General features: G+C 37.1%; 1 protein-coding gene across 1 annotated transcript in view; it reads right to left on the bottom strand.

Annotated features, from left to right (window-relative positions):
* Window positions 1-17659: 17659 nt before the first annotated feature.
* LRRK2 (leucine-rich repeat kinase 2) overlaps window positions 17660-20326 on the bottom strand; it is a 254242-nt gene continuing 251575 nt past the window's right edge. Inside the window, 2 exon segments of the mRNA XM_006865300.1 lie at window positions 17660-17781; window positions 18721-18788. Coding sequence (XP_006865362.1) covers window positions 17660-17781; window positions 18721-18788 — 190 coding nt within the window.

Raw genomic sequence — 20326 nt, 5'->3', positions numbered from 1 at the left:
AATGTTGTTTATTGATCCAGTGGTGAGGATTTTTGTTTTCTTTACATTGAGATGCAATTCATACCGAAGGCTGTGCTCTTTGATCTTCATCAGTAAGTATTTTAAGTCCTCTCCACTGTCAGCAAGCAAGGTTGTATCATCTGCATATCACAGGTTGTTAATGAGTCTTCCTCAAATTCTGATACCATGTTTTTCTTCATACAAACCAGCTTCTCGTATTATTTGGTCAGCATACAGTTTGAATAAGTATGGTGAAAGAATATAACCCTGTAACACACTTTTCGTAACTTTAAACCATTCAGTGTTCCCATGTTCTGTTGGAACAACTGCCTCTTGGTCCATGAGCACAATTAAGTGTTGAGGAATAGCAACCTTACTTATAGCAAAATGAAACATGGACTGGTACTCCATCCTCACAAATCATTGGCATGTTTGAGCTCACTGCTGCAGCCCCTATGTCGCTCTTTCTGAGATTTCTCTTTTTCACTGATTCTCTACATTGCCAAGCATGATATCCTTCTCCAGCATTTGGCTCTTCCAGATGACCTTGGCAAAATAAGAAAGACTTGGGTTTATAGGCAGCAAAAGTGTGGGAGGAGTGGGGTGTAGTTTGCCCTTATTCTGAGAGTATTGTTTATTTGACCCAGCTGTATTTCAAAGTATTTCTTTAATTAGATTTCTCATATTCAGTTGTTATTGTTGTTAAGTGTCTCCGAGTCAATTCCAACCCATGGCGACCCTGTATAGGGTTTCTGAGGAGCAACTGGTAAGCTTGAACCACCGACCTTGCAGTTCAAACAGCTTTGCAGTCTGGTGCATTAACCCACAGCGTCACACCAGGACTCCATGGTTATATGAAGCAGGCTTTTAAAAAGTTTGTGGAAAAATTCCAGTATCCTTTCATTCAATTTTCCCATGAGGTTTTTGAACCCCCGTCATATTTTATGTCCCACAAGTGCTCAAAATTTCATTTCAGTTTCACCAGAATCAACAAATGCCTTCAGGCAAAAAAAAAAAAAAAAAAAGCTTCAGCAATGTGCTTTCTCTCTGGATTGCAGCTGGTGGGTTTGACCTGTTAATTGTTTTTGATTGTGTTAGTTCAACATAGGTTTTTAAGGAGACGTTTCTTTGGGATTTTAGCAAGTATTATTTTGTTTACAACAGAAAAAAAATTGGTTCAAATAGCCTAAATGTTCTGTTTCCAGAAAAAAATTAAAAAATATTTATTAGTTTCTAATGTAATTTCTTCTTTGACTCATTCGTTATTAGATTTTATATTTGTTTACTTTCCAAACATATAGGGATTTTTAGTTATCTACCATCCATGTTGTACAATGCCACTTAGAACAGAAGGACTCATTTTTGAACTCCTGAGAAGGGGGTCAGCTGCCTCTGCTAAAGAATGTTTCCATGTTCAAAGTCACTCTGCCTTCTTCAGGTATCTCATATCCTGTGACTGGATATGCAGGATAGAAAAGCCCAGCCTGCCTTGGGCAACTTGGAATAACTATGAAGAGTCATCTCAACTTCAAAGTTCTCTGCGAGGTTGTTGCTATTAAATGCCGGCGAGTCGGGTCTGACCCATAGCGACCCTGTACAGGGTTTTCCGAGGGTGTAAATCTTTATGGGAGTAGAAAGTCTCATAGCGACCCTGTACAGGGTTTTCCGAGGGTGTAAATCTTTATGGGAGTAGAAAGTCTCATCTTTCTCCCGCGGAGCGCCTAGTAATTTCGAACCGTTGACCATAAGGTTCGCAGCCCGATTCGTAACCACTACGCTACCAGAGCTCCATTCTTATGGGGTTAAATGAGGTCTTTTAATATGTCTGTAGCAAAGCCCAGCAGCTTCTTTCTCTGCCCGGTCCCCTTCCTTTCGTGCTGGGTTTCCCTAGAGAACTCCCTAATAAACTCCCTGCACACTCATTTCTAGCTCAGAATTTATTTGGCAGGGAACTCAACCTGCAACATTATCTTTCTGCAAGTGATTTTTATCTTAATTGGGTCCCTTTCAGAGAATATACTCTGTGTGATTTTAGCCATTTTAAATGAACAGAACGGTGCTTTATGAGCCATTTTAGTGCCAATTTTTGTAAGTATTTCTTATGTGGCTGAAATAATATATATGATAAAGTTATTGGTTGCAATTTTCTTTTTATGTCTATCACATCAGAGTTGCTAATTGTGCTGTTCATATCTCTGTCCTCACTGATTTGTTCATGTTCTATTTGCTCTATCAGTTACTGAGTGAGGTATGTTAAAATCTCCCACTCTGATTGTAGATGTTCAAATTATTCGTTGTAGTTTTGTTAATATGCCTTGTGCATATCTAAGAATATGTAATTATATAAATTTAGATGCATATTGGACCTATAAATTTAAACTGTTATTTCTTCATGGCAAATTGAACATTTAGCCATTGTGATACAATTCTTGTTATTTCTGGTAATGATATCTGAATTAAAGTCTATTTTGTCTGATATTAAATATACTACTCTAGATTTAGAAACTCTGGTAGCGTAGTGGTTACGAATCAGGCTGCGAACAGCAAGGTCAGCAGTTCGAAACTACCAGCTGTTCCACAGGAGAAAGATGAGGCTTTCAGCTCCCGTAAAGATTTACAGCCTCGGAAACCCTGTACAGGGTCGCTATGGGTCAGAATCGACTCGACAGCACTTAACAACAACAACAACAACTCTAGATTTAAGGAGACCAGATAGTGTATGGATTACAAGCTAGGCTATTCACCACAAGGTGCAGCAGTTCGAATCTACTCGTCGCTCCATAGGAGAAAAATTAGGCTTTCTGCTACCATAAAGATTTACAACTTCGGATATGATACAGAGGTAGTATGAGTCAGAGCCGACTTGGTGACACACAACTACCACTACTCTAGTTTTATTTATACTGTGTTCTGTATAGTACATTTTTTCTATTTTTTTTTTAAGAGATATATATAGTCCAAAAATTTAGTTGTGTTTCTTAGTAGAGAACAGTTGGATATTTATCAAGTCTGAAAATCTCATCTTTAGTGGATCATTCGATTTATTTTCATCTAAGGCAATCACAGATACATTTAGCTTTATATCTTCTTCAGCTCTAATGCCACGGGTAGGCAAACCTAGTTCTCCAGACAAATGCCCAAAGATGCACCACTTTAAAAGCAAGCCTCCTGCCCAAAGGCACTCACTTTCTTGACCCTTTGATTCGGAAGCCCACCACTCTGTCTCCCGCCAGTTATGCTGCCTCTGCTGCCATTGTTTCTCTGCTAGTGGTTCTTGCCATCTCTCACTATGGCTAATGTCATGGCTCGAACCTCCTGGATCAAGGATATTCAGTGCAGGGATCTTGGGTCCACTCCTGACTTTTCTTCCTTGATGATAGTGAGATCTCCTTCCCCATCTCGAAAGCTCATTTTAAACCTAATGGGATGGTAAAACTGACCAATCTCCATATTAGCATTGACATCAATATTGAAGGAGTCTATGGGCAAAGTATTGAATGATGCAGAAAGCATCAAAAGAAGATGGAAGGTATGCACAGATTAATTGTACCAAAAAGAAATGGTCGATGTTCAACCATTTCAAGAGGTGGCATAGGTTCAAGAGCCAATGATTCTGAAGGAAGAAATCCAAGGTGCATTGAATGCATTGGCAAAGAACAAGGCATGGGGAATTGATGCAAATTGAAACTTTTCAACCAACTGATGAAGCACTGGAGGTAATCACTTACCTAGACCAAGATATTTGGAAGACAACTACCTGGCCAACTGACTGCAAGAGATCCATATTTGTGCCCATTTCAAAGAAAGGTGACCCAACGGATTGCGGAAATCATCACATGATATCAATAATATTGCATGCAAGCAAAATTTTACTAAACATCATTCAAAAAAGGCTGCAACCATACACTAACAGAGAACTTCCAGAGGTTCAAACCAGTTTCAGAAGAGGATGTGGAATGAGGGATAACATTGCTAACATCAAATGGATCTGATTAGAAAGCTGTTTACCTGTGCTTTATTGACTACGCAAAGTCTTTCAATTGTGTGGATCATGACATGCTATGGACAACACTGCAAAAAACGAGTATTCTGGAACACTAAATTGTGCTCATGAGGAACCTATACAAAGACCAAGAGGCAGTTGTTCAAAGAGAACAAGGGAACATCAAACGGTTTCAATTTAGGAAGGTGTGTGCCAGGGTTGTATTTTTTCACCATACTAAACTAATTCAATCTGTATGCTGAGCAGGTAATTCTAGAAGTTGAATTATATGAAGAAAAACATGACATCAGGATTGGAGGAAGATTCATTAACAACCTGCGATATGCAGATGATACAACCTTGCTTGCCGAAAGCGTAGAGGACTTAAAATACTTATTGATGAAGATCAAAGACCACAGCCTTCAGTAAGGGCTGCACCTCAATGTAAAGAAAACAAAAATCCTTACCACTGGACCAATAAATAACATCCATATAAATGGAGAAAAGATTGTCAAAAACCTCATTTTTCTCAGATCAACCATCATCACTCATGGAAACAGCAGTCATGAAATCAGAAGACATATTGAATTAGGCAAATCTGCTGCATACTTCTTTAAAGTGTTCAAAAGTAAAGGTATCATTTTAAGAACTATGGTGTGCCTGAGTATTTTCAATAACCTCATAGGCATTTGGAAGTTGGACAGTGTATAAAGAAGACCGTAGAGGAATTGATGCATTTGAGTTATGGTGTTTGAGGAGAATATTGAAAGTGCTATGGACTGCCAAAAGAACAAACCAATCTGTGTTGGAAGAAGTGCAGCCAGAGTGCTCCTTGGAATTAATAAGAATGTCCAGACTTTGTCGCTCATGCTTTGGACATATTATCAAGAGGTACCAGTCCCTGAAAAGGACAACTTAAATGATAAAGCGGAAGGTTGTAGAAAAAGAGGAAGACCACCAACGAGATGGATTGGCACAGTGGGTACAGCAAGTGGCTCAAACGTAGTAATGACTGTGGCCCAGGATTGGGCAAAGTTTCATTTTGTTGTGCGCAGGGCTGCTATGAGTCAGTACCGACTTGATGGAACCTACCAACAACAACAACAATACGTCTTATTTCCATGGTCCCATCCCACAAGGGTGACATGTACCTTATTTACATTATTAGTAAGTTATTCAATATCCTTGGAGGGCCACAGTCATCTCACATTTACATAATAGCCCTATAGGATAAGGCTTCTATTGCTAACAACAAGGATGACAGTTCAAACCCTCCAGCTGCTCTGTGGGAGAAAGATAAGGTTTTCTGTTCCTATAAAAAATGTACTGCCTGAAAACACTATACAGGGTGATTGTGAGTCAGAACTGACTCGAGGGTGCACAACAACCCAGTCATTTGGTGGGAGTTGCAAAGAGTCTAACTATAAAGATCATATCAAGTAATACACTCCACTGTAGGTAATGGCATTTTCAATCTTGATATCTTCCTAACCTTAAATAATACTTTCATAATCCATGTCAATAAACATCTATTGAATCACAAAGAATACAATGAGCATTTGGAACACTTACCTGAAGACAGCTTTACATGCCTTTCTTTTTTATGTGCCTTTTCTTTGTAAATCAGAATTAATATGAAGCCCAGATTGTGGTGGTCTACAATTTATGAAACCCAGACATTTTTATTCATTTTTAAAGGAGTATAAGAAAGCCAAGTTATGTTTAAATATTAATGATGTTCACAAACAAATGTTTTCAAATGCCCTCTTCAGAACAAAATTTAGCCAAATCACTACACATGCTTATAGATTTGTTTAAAGTGTTTGGTTTTTAACTTCATGAAACAATTAATATGGACAGGTTTGAGCCATTAATTATAGCCCATGACAACTTCAGTGATGTTTTACTTTGATTATGTTTTATCTCAGCATTAAATACAATTCCAACTGCGTGAATAACAGAATATTGGTTTGACCTAATTTCTTTAAACTTCAGAACTCACCACTTTCATCTCACTAACAAATGTGGAGTTCTGAAAAGTTTCTTAAGGTTTGAGGAACTGGAATGGAACATGTTCCTCAAAGCAACTATGTGTGATTTTATTTACTTAACTTTATAAACAGCTAAGAGAGCCCTTTGTAGCATGGTGGATTACAAACTGGGCTGCTAACCACAAGGTCAGCAGTTCAAATCTACCAGTTATTTCTTGAAAAGAAAATGAGGCTTTCTGTTCCTGTAAAGATTTACAGCCTCCGAAACTATACACAATCACTATGAATTGGAATCAACTTGGTGGCCACAACCACACATTTTTTCCTTTTAAAAATATTCAACAATTTATACTAGATGCAGTCATTACATTTATTGCATTGGAGCAAAATATTATGTCATCTATTTAGTGACAAAATGTAAAACAAAGTTCAAAGAAATTTATATTATTTATAAGCCCCAAATGTACAAGATGCAATAGGAAAGCAAAACATCTTGGTTCAGAAAACTACACTGGGGTTGGATTTTTAATATGAAATCATCTATGAATATTTTCACTTTTTGTATTTTTATGGTTTGAGGTTCTAGTGTGTGTACTTGGCTACAGAAGAGTACTTCATAATTTATTAAGTCAGGACCATACATGCAGTGGAACTTCTTACAATGATGATGTTTTGTGAACAAGCTGGTCTGCTATGTTATAAACTAATAATGCCTGAAATTTAACATGAATTATTTGTTCTCACTGATATGTGTTCTCCTACCCAGAAGCTTAAAATTTCTTAACGTTATAATACTATTCACCCATTTCTTAATCTATCAGGCCAGCTTGTATATTTTCATACATTTGAGGCCACTGATGCAGAGAGTGATTGAGTAGCATGGCCAACACACACCACTAAGAGATGGGCCTAGTCATTTGTCTCACACTCATGTTTCTAACCTCTAATCATTTCTTTGATTTGGGAGCACAATATGAAAGCAAACAAAAATAGTAGGTCTTCTTTCTGTACAGAATTAAATAAAAGTGAGATTTATCCCCAGGTTTATGACAGGCAGGTCTCCAACTAATGATTAAAGATTTAGATTGAATATTTCTTCATGTTTTTCACTATCAAAACTATGCTATAAAATTTTCCTTCAGTCAATGTTTCATTTTATGTAAATTTTCTTTATTTCTGTTTATATAAACTGGAAAATATAACTGATTTAAAAGAACAGTTAAATATAGTGTATGGGCAATTTATATCATGACATTTATATAAAATAAGCCAACAACTAGAAAACTATTTTCTTTAATGCAAAGTCAATAATCCAAAAGGAAGTAGTAAAAAGTAAAATGTCAGTGGTTCATGGATGAGGGATAGCTGATTTTCTATAACTGACACATATTAAGTATCTTATGGAACAGGAAAGTCTGTAAACTAATTGAGAGCATTTAGTGGAAATGTGGGTAGATTTAAAAGCTTGATATAATAGTTCACTTAGGGCATTAGTACATATTACTACCACTTGTATTTACCTTTGAAACAAATATATCAACAAAGACATTCTATTGTATGTGGCTAAAACATATTTGTCTTTGAAATAAAATCCCTCTGACTAAACACACAGGTTATTGGGAAACAAAGATACTCCCAGCTTTACTCAAGCACACTAGACACATAAAACTGGAACGGTCTCATTTATTTTGTAATTTCCTACTGCAAGTTAAAAGGACTGTCCAACAATTATCAGAAACTCATAGAAGGTCTTAAATTTCAAAGTTAATTTCCCATAAAATTATATGCCCCAGGCTTTGTGCTGGGCAGTAATATGGGTCACACGTAATAGAGATAATACAAGAAAATACATAACAAAACCCCAAATTGTGGATGAGGGTGGAAAACAGAAGGTAAAAAAGATTGATTACAGTGTAGGGAACTTAAATAGAAAAAGTAATCCTGTATTAAGTTAGGAGAGTTTTCATCAGGTGATCTTCCACTTTAGTGTCCCCACTTACAAACCCAACAGCAAAAGCAAAACCTATAGCAATTCTATCTTCCTGCTACACAAAGCGTTACTCAGGTCACAACAGGGAATGTGGGGCCAGGAAGGTGCAGGCAATTCATGGAAGTAGAGAAAAACATTAAACTTGTCCACTGAATTGATCTTCATATTAGTAAATTAGACAAGCGCTGTAGGATAAGCACTGGAGTGATATAGTAAATTAGACAAGAGCTATAGGATAAGCACTGGACTGATAACCTACAGGTTTGTAGTTCAAACCCACCAGCCTCTCCATGGGAGAAAGATGAGGCTTTCTGCTCCTATAAAGATTCTATAGCCTCAGAATCCATATGCAGGGGGTTATGGTATGGTAGCGTAGTGGTAACGAATTGGGCTGCGAACCTTAAGGTCAGCAATTCGAAGCTACCAGCTGCTCCGCGGGAGATGAGGCTTTCTGCTCCTGTAAAGATTTACAGCCTCGGAAACCCTGTACAGCGTCGCTATGGGTCGGAACCGACTCGACGGCACTTACCAACAACAACAACAACAACATGGTTAATACCAAGCTGCCCGTGTGGTTCTATGGGATAAACATCGGGTTGCTAATTGCAACGTCAGCAAATCAAACATACCAGCCACTTTGTGAGAGAAGGATGAAGCTGTCTGCTCTTGTAAAAACTTACGGTTTTCACAATGAGTTGGAATCGACTTGATGCCAATGGGTTTGGTTTTGGGTTTAGTATCGTAACACCATGGATAGAGTTGCACTTAATGTGCATAGTTCTGTAATTGCAGTTGTAAAAACTCTTCAATTATTGCACCCATCAATTTACCTTCAGAACAAGGAAATCTCCTTTCTGTCACTGGCCCGGAATTTCGCAGCGTAGGAATCCTGGTGTGGCTGTGGGTTAATGCGCGACACTGCAAAGCTGTTTCAACTGCAAGGTCGGAAGTTTAAGAACACCAGCTGCTTTTCGGAAACCCTATACAGGGTTGCGATGAGTCAGAATCGACCCCACGGCACTTAACAACAACAGGATTCTAAGTGGGACAAGCTGTTTTCAATTAGCTACTAACTAATAAGATAGTTACCTCAGAGCTCCAAGGAAAAAATCACCTGGTGATATGCTTCTGTACAATTACAGCCAAAAAAATCTCATTCAACTCTGTAACACAGGGGTGATCATAAATCAGAGGCTGACTGGATGGTTGCTAACAATAGAATACAGAAGTAGACCAACAAGCGGCAATGGAACTAGAAAACAAGACAATCATATGAAGGCAGGAAGCATTTCTCTATCCATACCTAGCCACCATGTGTCTGTCAGTTTGTCATACTGTGGTTCCTTGTGTGTTTTTGTGATGCTGGAAGCTATACCACAAGTGTTTCAAATAATACCAGTAGGGTCACCCATAGTGAACAGATTTCAGTTGAGTTTCCAAATTAAAACAGAGTAGGAAAAAGGAAAAGGCAAACCACTTCTGAAATATTAGCCACTGAATGAAACCTTATTAATAGTTGCAGAAAATTGTCTAATATAATGCTATTAGACGAACCCCTCAGGTTGGAAAGCATTCAAAATACAAATGGGGAAAAGCTGCCTCCTCAAAGTAGAGTCCACCTTAATGATGTGAATGGGCTGAAGCAATGTTTTGAGGACTTTCATCTGGTGATGTAGCAAGATTCAAAATGAGAATAAACCCCTGTAAATATCCATTGTTGTTGTTAAGTGCCGTTGAGTCAATTCTGACCCATAGCGACCTTGTATAGGGTTTCCAAGGAGCAGTTGGTGAGCTTAAACCACTGACTTTGCAGTTCAAACGGCTTTGCAGTCTGGAATATAAACCCGCTACAGTGCCACACCAGGACTCCAAACATCCATTGTTGTTGTTGTTATGTGCCACGGAGTCAGTTCCGACTCATAGTGACCCATCACAGGCTTTTCGAGGCTGTAAATCTTTACAGGAGCAGAAAGCCTCATCTTTCTCCCATGGAACAGCTGGTAGTTTCGAACTGCTGACCTTGAGGTTCGCAGCCCGATTCATAACCACTACGCTACCAGAGCTGGGTCAGCGAAAAGAGGTAAACTCCCAGACAGATGGATTGACACCGTGTGTGAAGCTATGGGTTGAACCCTAGGAAGGCTTGTGAAGATGGTGCAGGGTCAGGCAGTGTTCTTTCCTGTTGGACACAGGGTCTCTCTAAGTTGAAACTGACTCGAAGGCACCTAACACCACCACTACCTGACCTAGGCTTGTACTAAAAGTTTAAACATATAATGAGAATCCATCTTAGTAATAGTACTAGCTTCGGGTTTTAAATGATTTATTTGGCAAATTAGATCAAAACTCTTGGCAACTGTAGATTTACAATAAATGGCTACAGGTGCAACTTCCATAGCATATGTTGTTGTTAAGTGCCATGCAGTCCTTTCTGATTTATAGAGAGACCTTTTAGAGGGTTTCCAAGGAGCAGCTGGTGAAACTGAACCTCTGACCTTGTGGTTAGACATCTACAGCTTGTCCTAGGGCACCACATCATGACATATGTTGTTAAGTGCCATAGAGTCCGTTCCAGTGCATAGTGACTCTGTGTAGGTTTTCTGAGGAGCAGCTCGTGGGTTTGAACTCCTGAGCTTGTGGTTTGCAGTCTAGTGCTGATCCTACAGTATCACACCAGTATATATAGAAATGTGTAATTATTATGAAATATATTATTTTAGTAAACCTGATGACCAGTGTGAAATTCATTATGAAATGGTGCTTGGACTGATTTGTTTGCGAATTAAACACATGATATCATACATATTATCTCATTTTGCTCTCATCCCTAAAGATGGTGCATGTACTCTATTATTTCCATTTACAGACGAGAAAACGGCTTCTCTGGCCATTGGGCAACTTGCTACAGGTCATTGATCTAGTTATTAATACTGATCTGGAATCTACACTAAGGGCTTTCCCAGACTGAATGGTCTTTCTGACTGCTTTTCTTTGTAACTTTTTCTTTTTGCTTTGCTTTTTCAAATTAATTCTAATAGCAATTGAATAAAGAACAGTAGTGGAAGCACTGGAGGAATAAATACAGAGCCTCCAAAAGTGATTCCATTAAGTTATGCTTTATTTAAATTTGTTAGTTATTAGATTTATTTTTAGATATATTTTTGAAAAATCTTTTTAAAAACTTTTCATTGTGTATTGAGTGAAGGTTTACAGACAAGATCATCAGCTTCACTTTCAACAAATCATATACTTTGTGTCATCTCAGTGATTACAATCCCCTCCAGGCAACAGCTATCCCACTTCCTCCCTGTGCTTCCTATTTTCATTCCACCCACCGTCCTATATACCTTCTCACTTCATCCTTAGTTTCCTAAAATGTTTCCCTTTTGAGTTTGAATGATTAACCATTCCATGGTGAGCATACCTTGCTAGTGTTGTTGTCCCCACTGTACACCTATCTACTGTTTGTCTGAAAACTGAGTGTTCCTTTACAGACCTGAAGGGTAGTCAAGGGCCATAGTACCAGATTCCTCCAGTCTCTTTATAACCAGTAAACCTGGTCTTATTATTATTATTGTTAAATAAGTTTGTATTTTGTTCCACATTTTCTCCCTCTCTAATGTGATCCCTTTCAGAGTAGTTGGTAGTGGTAGCTGGGCACCATCTCATTCTTCTGGTCTCAGAGTTCTGGAGACTGATGTTCACATGTTCCATGAGTCCATTGGACTAACCTCTTCAATTCTTATCACTGTTCTTTCTTTTGTACATGGAGAGACCAATAAAAAAGTATATCTATTAAGAGTTTCAATCTCGTATCAAGGAAGATATGTGGTGTACCATTTTCTTTGATAGGAGATTACGACTCTTAACAAAGATAACTTTTTTTTTTTAAGAGTCAATCTCTCATTTCTATTGTCCACTCCTCAAGACAGGTTAATAAATATGTTGACTTTCAAAAATCAGTTATATTAGTCAAAACTGTGTCCTTATTGATTTGTCTGAATCAAAGATTTTCCAATTCAATTTTGTATGTATCTGGTGACTGGAAACAGATATCCATCTAAGCAAAACTTATGGTCAGCGTTATGCCTACAAGCAGCTTCTATGTATCTGTGGTTGTCTTATGACTCTGACATATAAAAACTCATCTGCATTACATTATGCACAATACAGAATAGAAACAATACCAAAATAATGGGCCACTGGACTCCTGTTACAGTAAATTACATTTCCAGTAATCAGCCTTTTGCTTTTTAGCAAATATTTAGGTTTAGTTACTTAGGCATTTGTGTATATGCAATGAGATGACAAAAAACCCTAACATGTATATACAGTTATCCCTTGACACTCACAGAGGATTGGTTCTAGGACCTCTTGGTGTCCTAAATCTACGTACACTCAAGTCCCTTATATAAAAAAGTGTTAACTCCTACATATCTCTATATTAGTTAGATAATATGTACTACAATGTAAATGCTATGCAAATAGTACTTTATACGCTCTCTAAACCTTTGAGGGATTGCTTTGACCACTTACGTCTTTTTGTTTCTCTCTCATATTTTCAATCCACATTGGATTGAATCCACCAGTTTGAATTTGCAGACAGGAAGGTTCCTCAGTATGTATGAACTCATATCTATGCTGTTAAATGCTATCGAGTCGGTACTGACCCATAGCGACCTTATGCACAGCAGAACAAAACAATGCCAGATCCTGGGCCAACTTTACTACTGTTGCCATGCTTGAGTTCATCGATGCTGGTACTTGGCCAGTCCATCTCGTTGGAGGTCTTCCTCTTTTTCTCTGACCCTTCACCTTACCAAACATGATATCCTTCTCCAGTGACTAGTTCCTCCTGATGATATGTCCAAAGTATGAGACACGAAGTTTGGCCATCCTGGCCTCCAAGGAGCACTCTGGCTGCACTTCTTCTAACATGGATCTGTTGGTTCTTTTGGCAGCATATGTATGATGGGGCTTCAAAAAGTTTATGGAAATTTTTCATTATTTTTTAATTCCATTTTTCACAAACTTTTTAAAACCCCTATGTATATATGTAAAACACATAGTTATTAATTCCTTTTATGACTTTTCAATCTTCAAGATAAATTTGGTATTTGAAACATCTCTCCTCATTTCATCTTGACAAAGTATACTCTCCAAAAATTATTATTACCTCTATAAGCCTTTCATTTCACAGTAAAATATATCACTACATAAAAACATATTTCTGTTTTATTTTCAGTAGCTCATGTGTCCCCTGTTTACCTTAGATGCCAGTAGTACCTTAGGGGGTGGGGGAAGTTATCACACAATTCTGAATTAAACTAAGCTCCTGTTCCCCAGATATGTGATCCTCATGTCTAGAATGGAGTCCTGGTGTGGAGCTGTGGGTAAGCATTCAACCACAAGGTTGGTGTGAACTGCAAGGTCAGCCATTCACTCCTCAGAAACTATATAGGGTCGCTATGGGTCCGAATCGACTCAACAGCTCTTACCAACAACAAATATCTAGAATGCTTATCCCACACTGGAGATTTTGGATTTTCCCTGAAAGGATGTCCTGTCCAGATCTTCTACTACTGATGTAGGTACACTTTCCAATAGTGAAGCCCTGGTAGTGCAGTGGTTAAGTGCTTGGCTACTAAAGGAAAGTTCAGTGGTCTGATCCTCAGGAACTCCACAGGAAAGATACGACAGCCCACATTCATGAAGATTTATAGCCTTGGAAACCCTATGGGACAGTTCTACTGTGTCCTACAAGGTCACTATCAGTAGGAATTGGCAGCAGTGTTTTGTTTTTGTTTCTCAATAATACTTTTAATAGTGCATTTATCACACAGGGTTGTATTTTCATAAATAAATGGTACTCATGGAAATGTTCTGATGGATAAAGATGTGAATCCTAGGTAAGAATATAACATATAAAGTCTTGTTTTTTTATACGGGGTCACTATGAATCAGAACCAACTCAATGGCACTTGACAACAACTATGGGATAAAGGATTTTCATAGAGTAAAAACAGAAGCCACTAGGTCCCAAATGCTAATATTCCTTCTCTCTATTACTTGTCCTTGTTGTTAAGAGTTTTTGAGTCTGTTCTGACTCATAACAATCCTGTATAGGGTTTCTGAGGCTTTTAATCTTTGTGGAAGTAGAAAGCTTCATCTTTCTCCCATGGAATAGCTAGCAGGCTGGAACCACAGGCCTGTGGTTGCTGTTCAGTGCTTATTGTATGGAGCCACCGTGCTCCCCTTGCTTATTTTAGGCTGACACTATCCCAAGTAGAGAGATTTCAGGGTGAGCCTGGAAACAAAAGGTAGAGTGTCAGTGCAGAGAGAACCACATTTTTGTTCATTCACAATACAAGCTTTTGGTTCAAGACTCCCAGTTTCCAACTGAAAGCCAAGGTGCTAGAAACACTTCATACCTCAACAAAATAGAAAGAATTTTAAATAGCCATTTCTGAGTGTTATTGAAAGCAATGATGCTCTAGCTGAGAAACTGACCAGAACAGACAGTAAGGATTTGATTTCTCCAGAGTTAGTCTAGTTGAAGATTTGACTGTTTTGCTGATAGCTCTCTTTCATGAAAGGTATCCAGTTTGCCAGGTTCAGCATCAAGCTATCTAAAGGGATGCATTTTATAAACAAGCTAAGTCCCCAGGGTTTTAGGCTTCATAATTAATTTTTAGATATGTGGATATATGAATATTCAATTTAGAAAATGTTAACACCGTCTTTGCTACTACTGTTGCTTTCCTTAATATATTTCATTGGTTTTCCTTGATAAAAAATAAATTGCTTTTTAGTTAAAAGAGTTCAGGAATAATCAAAGAGTGGGATTACCAGAATCAGACTCAGAGGGGTTCTTTTTTTTTTTTTTTTTTTTATTGTTTTGTGAACGTATTTAATTTTTTTCGGTTAAGATAATGTGCTTAATGGAACATGTTAATGGAATCAGTCTCCATGACTCTGAGACCGGAAGAACTAGATAGCACCTGCAAACACGACCAATTGGCCTGAAAGGACCATGTAGGAGGGACCTAAATAGAGTGAGAGAAAATGTAGAACAAAACTCAAAATGATTAAAAAAAAAAAAAAAAGACCAGGTTTACCCGTCAGAAAGAAATGGGAGGAACCTGAGACTATGACCCTCAACCACTCTTCAGGTCTTTAAAAGAATTCACCCCATGACCCAATTTTCAGCCAAGCAGTAGACAGGTTTATAGGGTAGACAACAGGTGTGGCATTGTGGGTTAATGAGCTAGACTGCAGGTCGATTTGAACCTCAAGGATGACAGTTCAAGCTTACCAGTTGCTCCTAGGAAACCGTATAAAGGGCCAATGTGAGTTAGAACCAGCAACAACACTAGCAAGGTACGGCTCACCATGAATGGTCAATCATTCAAAATCAAAAGGGCAGCATTTTCCTGAGGGCAAAGTTGAGAATGAATAGAAAGGTGGGTGGAATGGAAATAGGAACTACAAGGAGGAAGTGGGATAAGTGGTGTTGCCTAGAGGGAATTGTAACAGTTAAGATGAAACAAAGTGTATGATTTGTTGAGAGTAAAGCTGAAGATCTTGTCTGTTAACCTTCACTCAATTCACAATATTTAAAAAAAGATAAATGCTTATGTTTTGGGAATGACTAGCAGCTTATTTCAGTGCTCTAATCAGGAAAACTAAGAATGCCTATGTTTATTTTTTTTCTAATGTTTTATATAAATCAACTATTGTAAAGTTTTCTTCTTTGTCCCAGTAGAATGAACAATTCTACTTTATAGAAAAAATTTATGAGAACTTGAAAATAGGAGATCTGATGCACATCAGGTTTCATCCTGAGAGTGTAATAACTATTCGTATTATAAAAAAAATAAATATTACTACCCAATAAATTCTTAAGAGAAGATTTACCTGCTATTTTCTATTCTTGGATGCCCCGATGTAGTCTAGTACAAAGTTGCATTTTAGGTGGGCTGGAGACCTAAACAGCTCTGGCGTAGTACTGTAGGATAAGCACTGGACTGCTAACTGCAAGGTGGGCAATTCAAACCTACAGCCCCTCTCTGAAACTCTATATGGGGTCACTTTGAGTCTGAACCAACTCGGAAGACATACAACAGAAACAACTTCAGATACCTAAATGTGAAAGAAGACACTCTCACAAATGTTTAAAATTCAAAACCACATTTTAAAAAATATTTATTTTTCCATTATAAATACAATGCTCATTTACATAATTTTCCATAATTGTCTTCAGTACAAATTGTATAGAAATACAATGTAACAATGAAAGATATATCCCAAGAACAAATAGCTCCCATATTTCTGGCTGTTTTTCAACTACATAATAAATTAAAGCACAGATCCATTTGAAAAGTAGGGAATCTTCTAAGAGTAAAAATTTGGCAATGCGGGCTAATGCATCAGACTGCAAAGTTGTCTGAACTGCAAGATCGGTAGTTCAAGCTCACCAGCTGCTCCTTGGAAACCCTCTACAGGGTTGCTGTGGGTCGGAATCGACTCTACGGCACTTAGCAACAATGTAAAAAATGACAAATATTCAGTTCTGAGAATATGAAATGGACAGACTTCCCTATTTTAGGTACTTGTTTGAAATAATGAATAATGGCTGGGGCCAATGGATTTAGCAGAAATGTTTTTCCTTAAAGTAGAAATGATACATTCAAAAACTTAACATGAGTGACTTACCCTTATATTCTTACAGTGGAAGATATTTAAACAATTTAGTAATCATTTAGAAGACTGAGTTAGCAGGTGTTTTGTCCATCATAGTTCCTTTCTTCTGCAGTCAAATGAAAAGTGTTCCTTTTTATTTGGATGATTTTAAATTATGTTATCTGAAAATAGAATTTCTATCTGAATGATGTAGGATTTGTGGGGCCACAAATTCAGGGGGAAAAAATATGAAGGAAGCCTTAGAGATATACAAATTAGTAAATAAGTAACCAGTGGTCTGGCTTACCACTAAGAATCAAAACAAAAATATAAAAATTAAGCATTGATGGACTGAACATTGTATTTACATCAATTATGAAATTGAAAGTATGTCACATTTTTCTTTTTCTCATTTTTTTCTGAAGGTTTGTTTTAGATGGAGTAAAGATGTGTGAGATGCAAAAAGAAAGCTTATTTCCAAATCAAGGACTTTAATAGTGCAAATTCATTTGACTACTTATAAGCGTATGTGATAAATGCATTAAAAGTTCTCTAGAAGAATGTATTATTTGAGTTTACATGTGATACTGTTCTAATATGTTCTATCATGCATAATCTCTAGAAAGCATGCAAGCAACTGTTCTACCTTTAGCACAGAATTAAAATATAGTTTACCTTCATTATGGATAGCAAAACAAAACAAAATACTTCATAATTTTAGTATAAGAGTACTGCTAATAAGTACTTTATAGACTCTTGCTATTTAATCTATAAAATTAATTAGGAAAAGAAATATAATATTATATTTTAAATAATTTTTAAACATACTTTCACTGGTAGTTATCTTACATATATTTATATTAAAATGAAACATATAAACATTCCTTCATATACATATGAGCAATTTCAAAGAGTGGAAGTACTCTTTTTCAGTGCAAACATTTTTAAAGACATATTTACAGGAGAATAAAGCAATTTTTCCATGCAACACGACAAACATCTCCAAAATCCCTCTTATTCAATAGACATTCCTCTCATTTTTTCAGCTATTTCTTTTCTCATTTCAATGTGTTTTTCTAAATTTTGAACTTCATGTGGAAGATTTATGTCCCAAACAGACAAGCATGATTGTATCTCTAGAAAAAGATAAATGAAATCATGTTACAAAGATCTACTATAGACCATTTTCATTTTACATAGATTTTGTTAATTAATATTTAATTAACATGGACAAATCCATATATAAATAAGACTTTAAATAATGCATTAAATTATTGCCACGTATAAGAAAATATCTTAGAGAACATTCATAATACATTATAAAAACTAAATTTCAAGAAGAGTGTGGATATTTAATAACCTAACATTTCAACTTCTCAAAGAAATAAAACTTAGTCAAACACTTTTCATAAACAGACCTTTTTTATATGGGTATACTGCAAGGAAATATATTAACACTTAATTTAAATTGGGGATAGTTCTCATTTTATAATGGTTTCTAGCTCTATCTCATCTGAAATAATAATTAATGCTCTTAGATCACTGAAGCTTCCTTCATTTTAAAGATTTATGTCTAAATTATTTATAGTACAAAGTTATTACCAGTTAAAACACAGGAAATATTTATTATAAATTTATAAACTCCAAACCAAACCCATGGAGTTCTGGTGTGGCGCTGTGGGATAATGCATCATTTGAACTGCAAAGTAGGTGGCTCAAGCTCACCAGCTGCTCCTTGGAAACCCTATATAGGGTCACTGGGTCAGAACAGACTTGATGGCACTTAACAACAACAAACCAAACCCATTGCTACAACATCATTCTGCCTCATAGTGACCACGCAAGGCAGAGTAGAGCTGTTTCACAGAATTCCCGAGGTTGTAATCTAATATAAAGAGATATAATTTTCTCCTGCGGCATATCGCGAGGGTAAGAGCTACTGATCTTTTGGTCAACAGTCAAACTTAACCATTACTTCATCAAAGCTCCTTGAATTTATAAAACAGTACATAATATGTTGCCATCATACACGGCATGACTCTATGTTTGGAATAAAGGATTCTATTAAACTTTACCTTTTGGGTGCTGTGTACCTTCAGTACTTTTCCGACTATGTCCCAAAACCAGCATGACATTTCTAAGGCTTCCTTTACAAAAAAAAAAAAAGAAAAAGAAAAAGAAACAAAGGAGTTTTTTGTTTTTTAATTAAAGCAATATAATGAGTTGAGCCAAATCAAGTACAGTTGTTTATATTTTAAGACACAAATATCCTGGAACTGAATTTACACTTCTACTTTTTAAGAGATACTTCAATTACATTGACTAAATTACCTCCAAAAAAGACCAACAATTTTTGTTTAAATTAGAAAATACATAATCTACTCTTTGCTATAAACATTATAAATTCTGTGAAGCTAAGAAAGTAGCTCAGTCTTTACCCTAACTGGGTGCAATATGTACGTTGTTGTTGTTGTGAAGTGCTGTTGAGTCAGTTCTGACCCATAGCGATCCTGTATAGAGTTTCCAAGAAGCAGCTGGTGAACTTGAACCACCAGCCTTGCAGTTCAAACAGCTTTGCAGTCTGGCACATTAACCTACAGCGCCACACCAGGACTCCAATATGTACGTAGGAGATCCCAAAGTCACAATATTAAATGAGACAATGGGTGTGGAAGTGCATTCAATACTGTAAGGCATTGATAAGATGTAAAATATTTGGATGGATGAATGGCATAGTAATATTCTGTCACAAAACCATACTTTCTCTTAAGCCATTCACTAATTTAATTTAAAAATATTCATCAAAAGTCTTCTACATATTAGGCATGAGGGTAGTTCCTAGGAATAAAAGGGTGAACAAAAATATGTAGAATCTACCTACATGAAACACCCTGACTGTAATCTGGTTTTGTTGTTGTTGTTTTAAGTTTTTACTGTGAATTGAGTGAAAGTTTACAGGCAGATCATCAGTTTTACATTCAACAAATCAAATCATACACCTTGTTTCATTACAATGATTATAATCCCCTCCATGTACCATCAGTTAATAGTATTTCTCTTTATTTACTTTAGCTCAGGCATATATAATAATTTACACCACCAAAGGGCATATTCTGCAAGTCTGCCTCCTGGCCAGCAGCTCTCAGTCCCTCTCTTCCCATGAATCTAGAGTCCTCAGCCGCTCCCCTTTTCTGCGTCCCCATCCCTGCCTCTGTTTCTGGTGTCGCTGCTTCTCTGGATAAGGTCCCCTATTCCGCTTGTGCTTTTCTCCCTTGATGGTCCTAGGGTCCTTTGTTTCAGGACTGTAAGATTAACTACTCCCCCATTTTTGTTACAAGACTTCTACCTTTACAATTGTGATAGTCACAATTAGTTATGATAACAATTACTGATTATTGAATCATAAGAATCTTATCCCCATCTCTTTTCACCAGACCCATCTACCAAGATGAAAACTATTCAGTGGGGACCCTTTCTTCTTCCCCACAGTCTTAAACTAAACTCCCTCTTGAAACCTTGTAAGTCAGTCACTTCTTGCCTTTATTGCCCCCTCATTTTAATGTCTAAAATCTGTGTTGAAAGCAGTGCAACCAGAGTGCTCCTTGGAGGCCAAGATGGCCAAACTTCATCTCTCATACTTTGGACATATTGTCAGGAGGGACCAGTCACTGGAGAAGGATA

Source organism: Chrysochloris asiatica, unplaced genomic scaffold (assembly GCF_000296735.1).
Source record: "Chrysochloris asiatica unplaced genomic scaffold, ChrAsi1.0 scaffold00077, whole genome shotgun sequence".
Classification (NCBI taxonomy): domain Eukaryota; kingdom Metazoa; phylum Chordata; class Mammalia; order Afrosoricida; family Chrysochloridae; genus Chrysochloris; species Chrysochloris asiatica.
The sequence above is the reverse complement of the archived record's forward strand: the minus strand, read 5'-3'. Positions and strand labels throughout refer to the sequence as shown.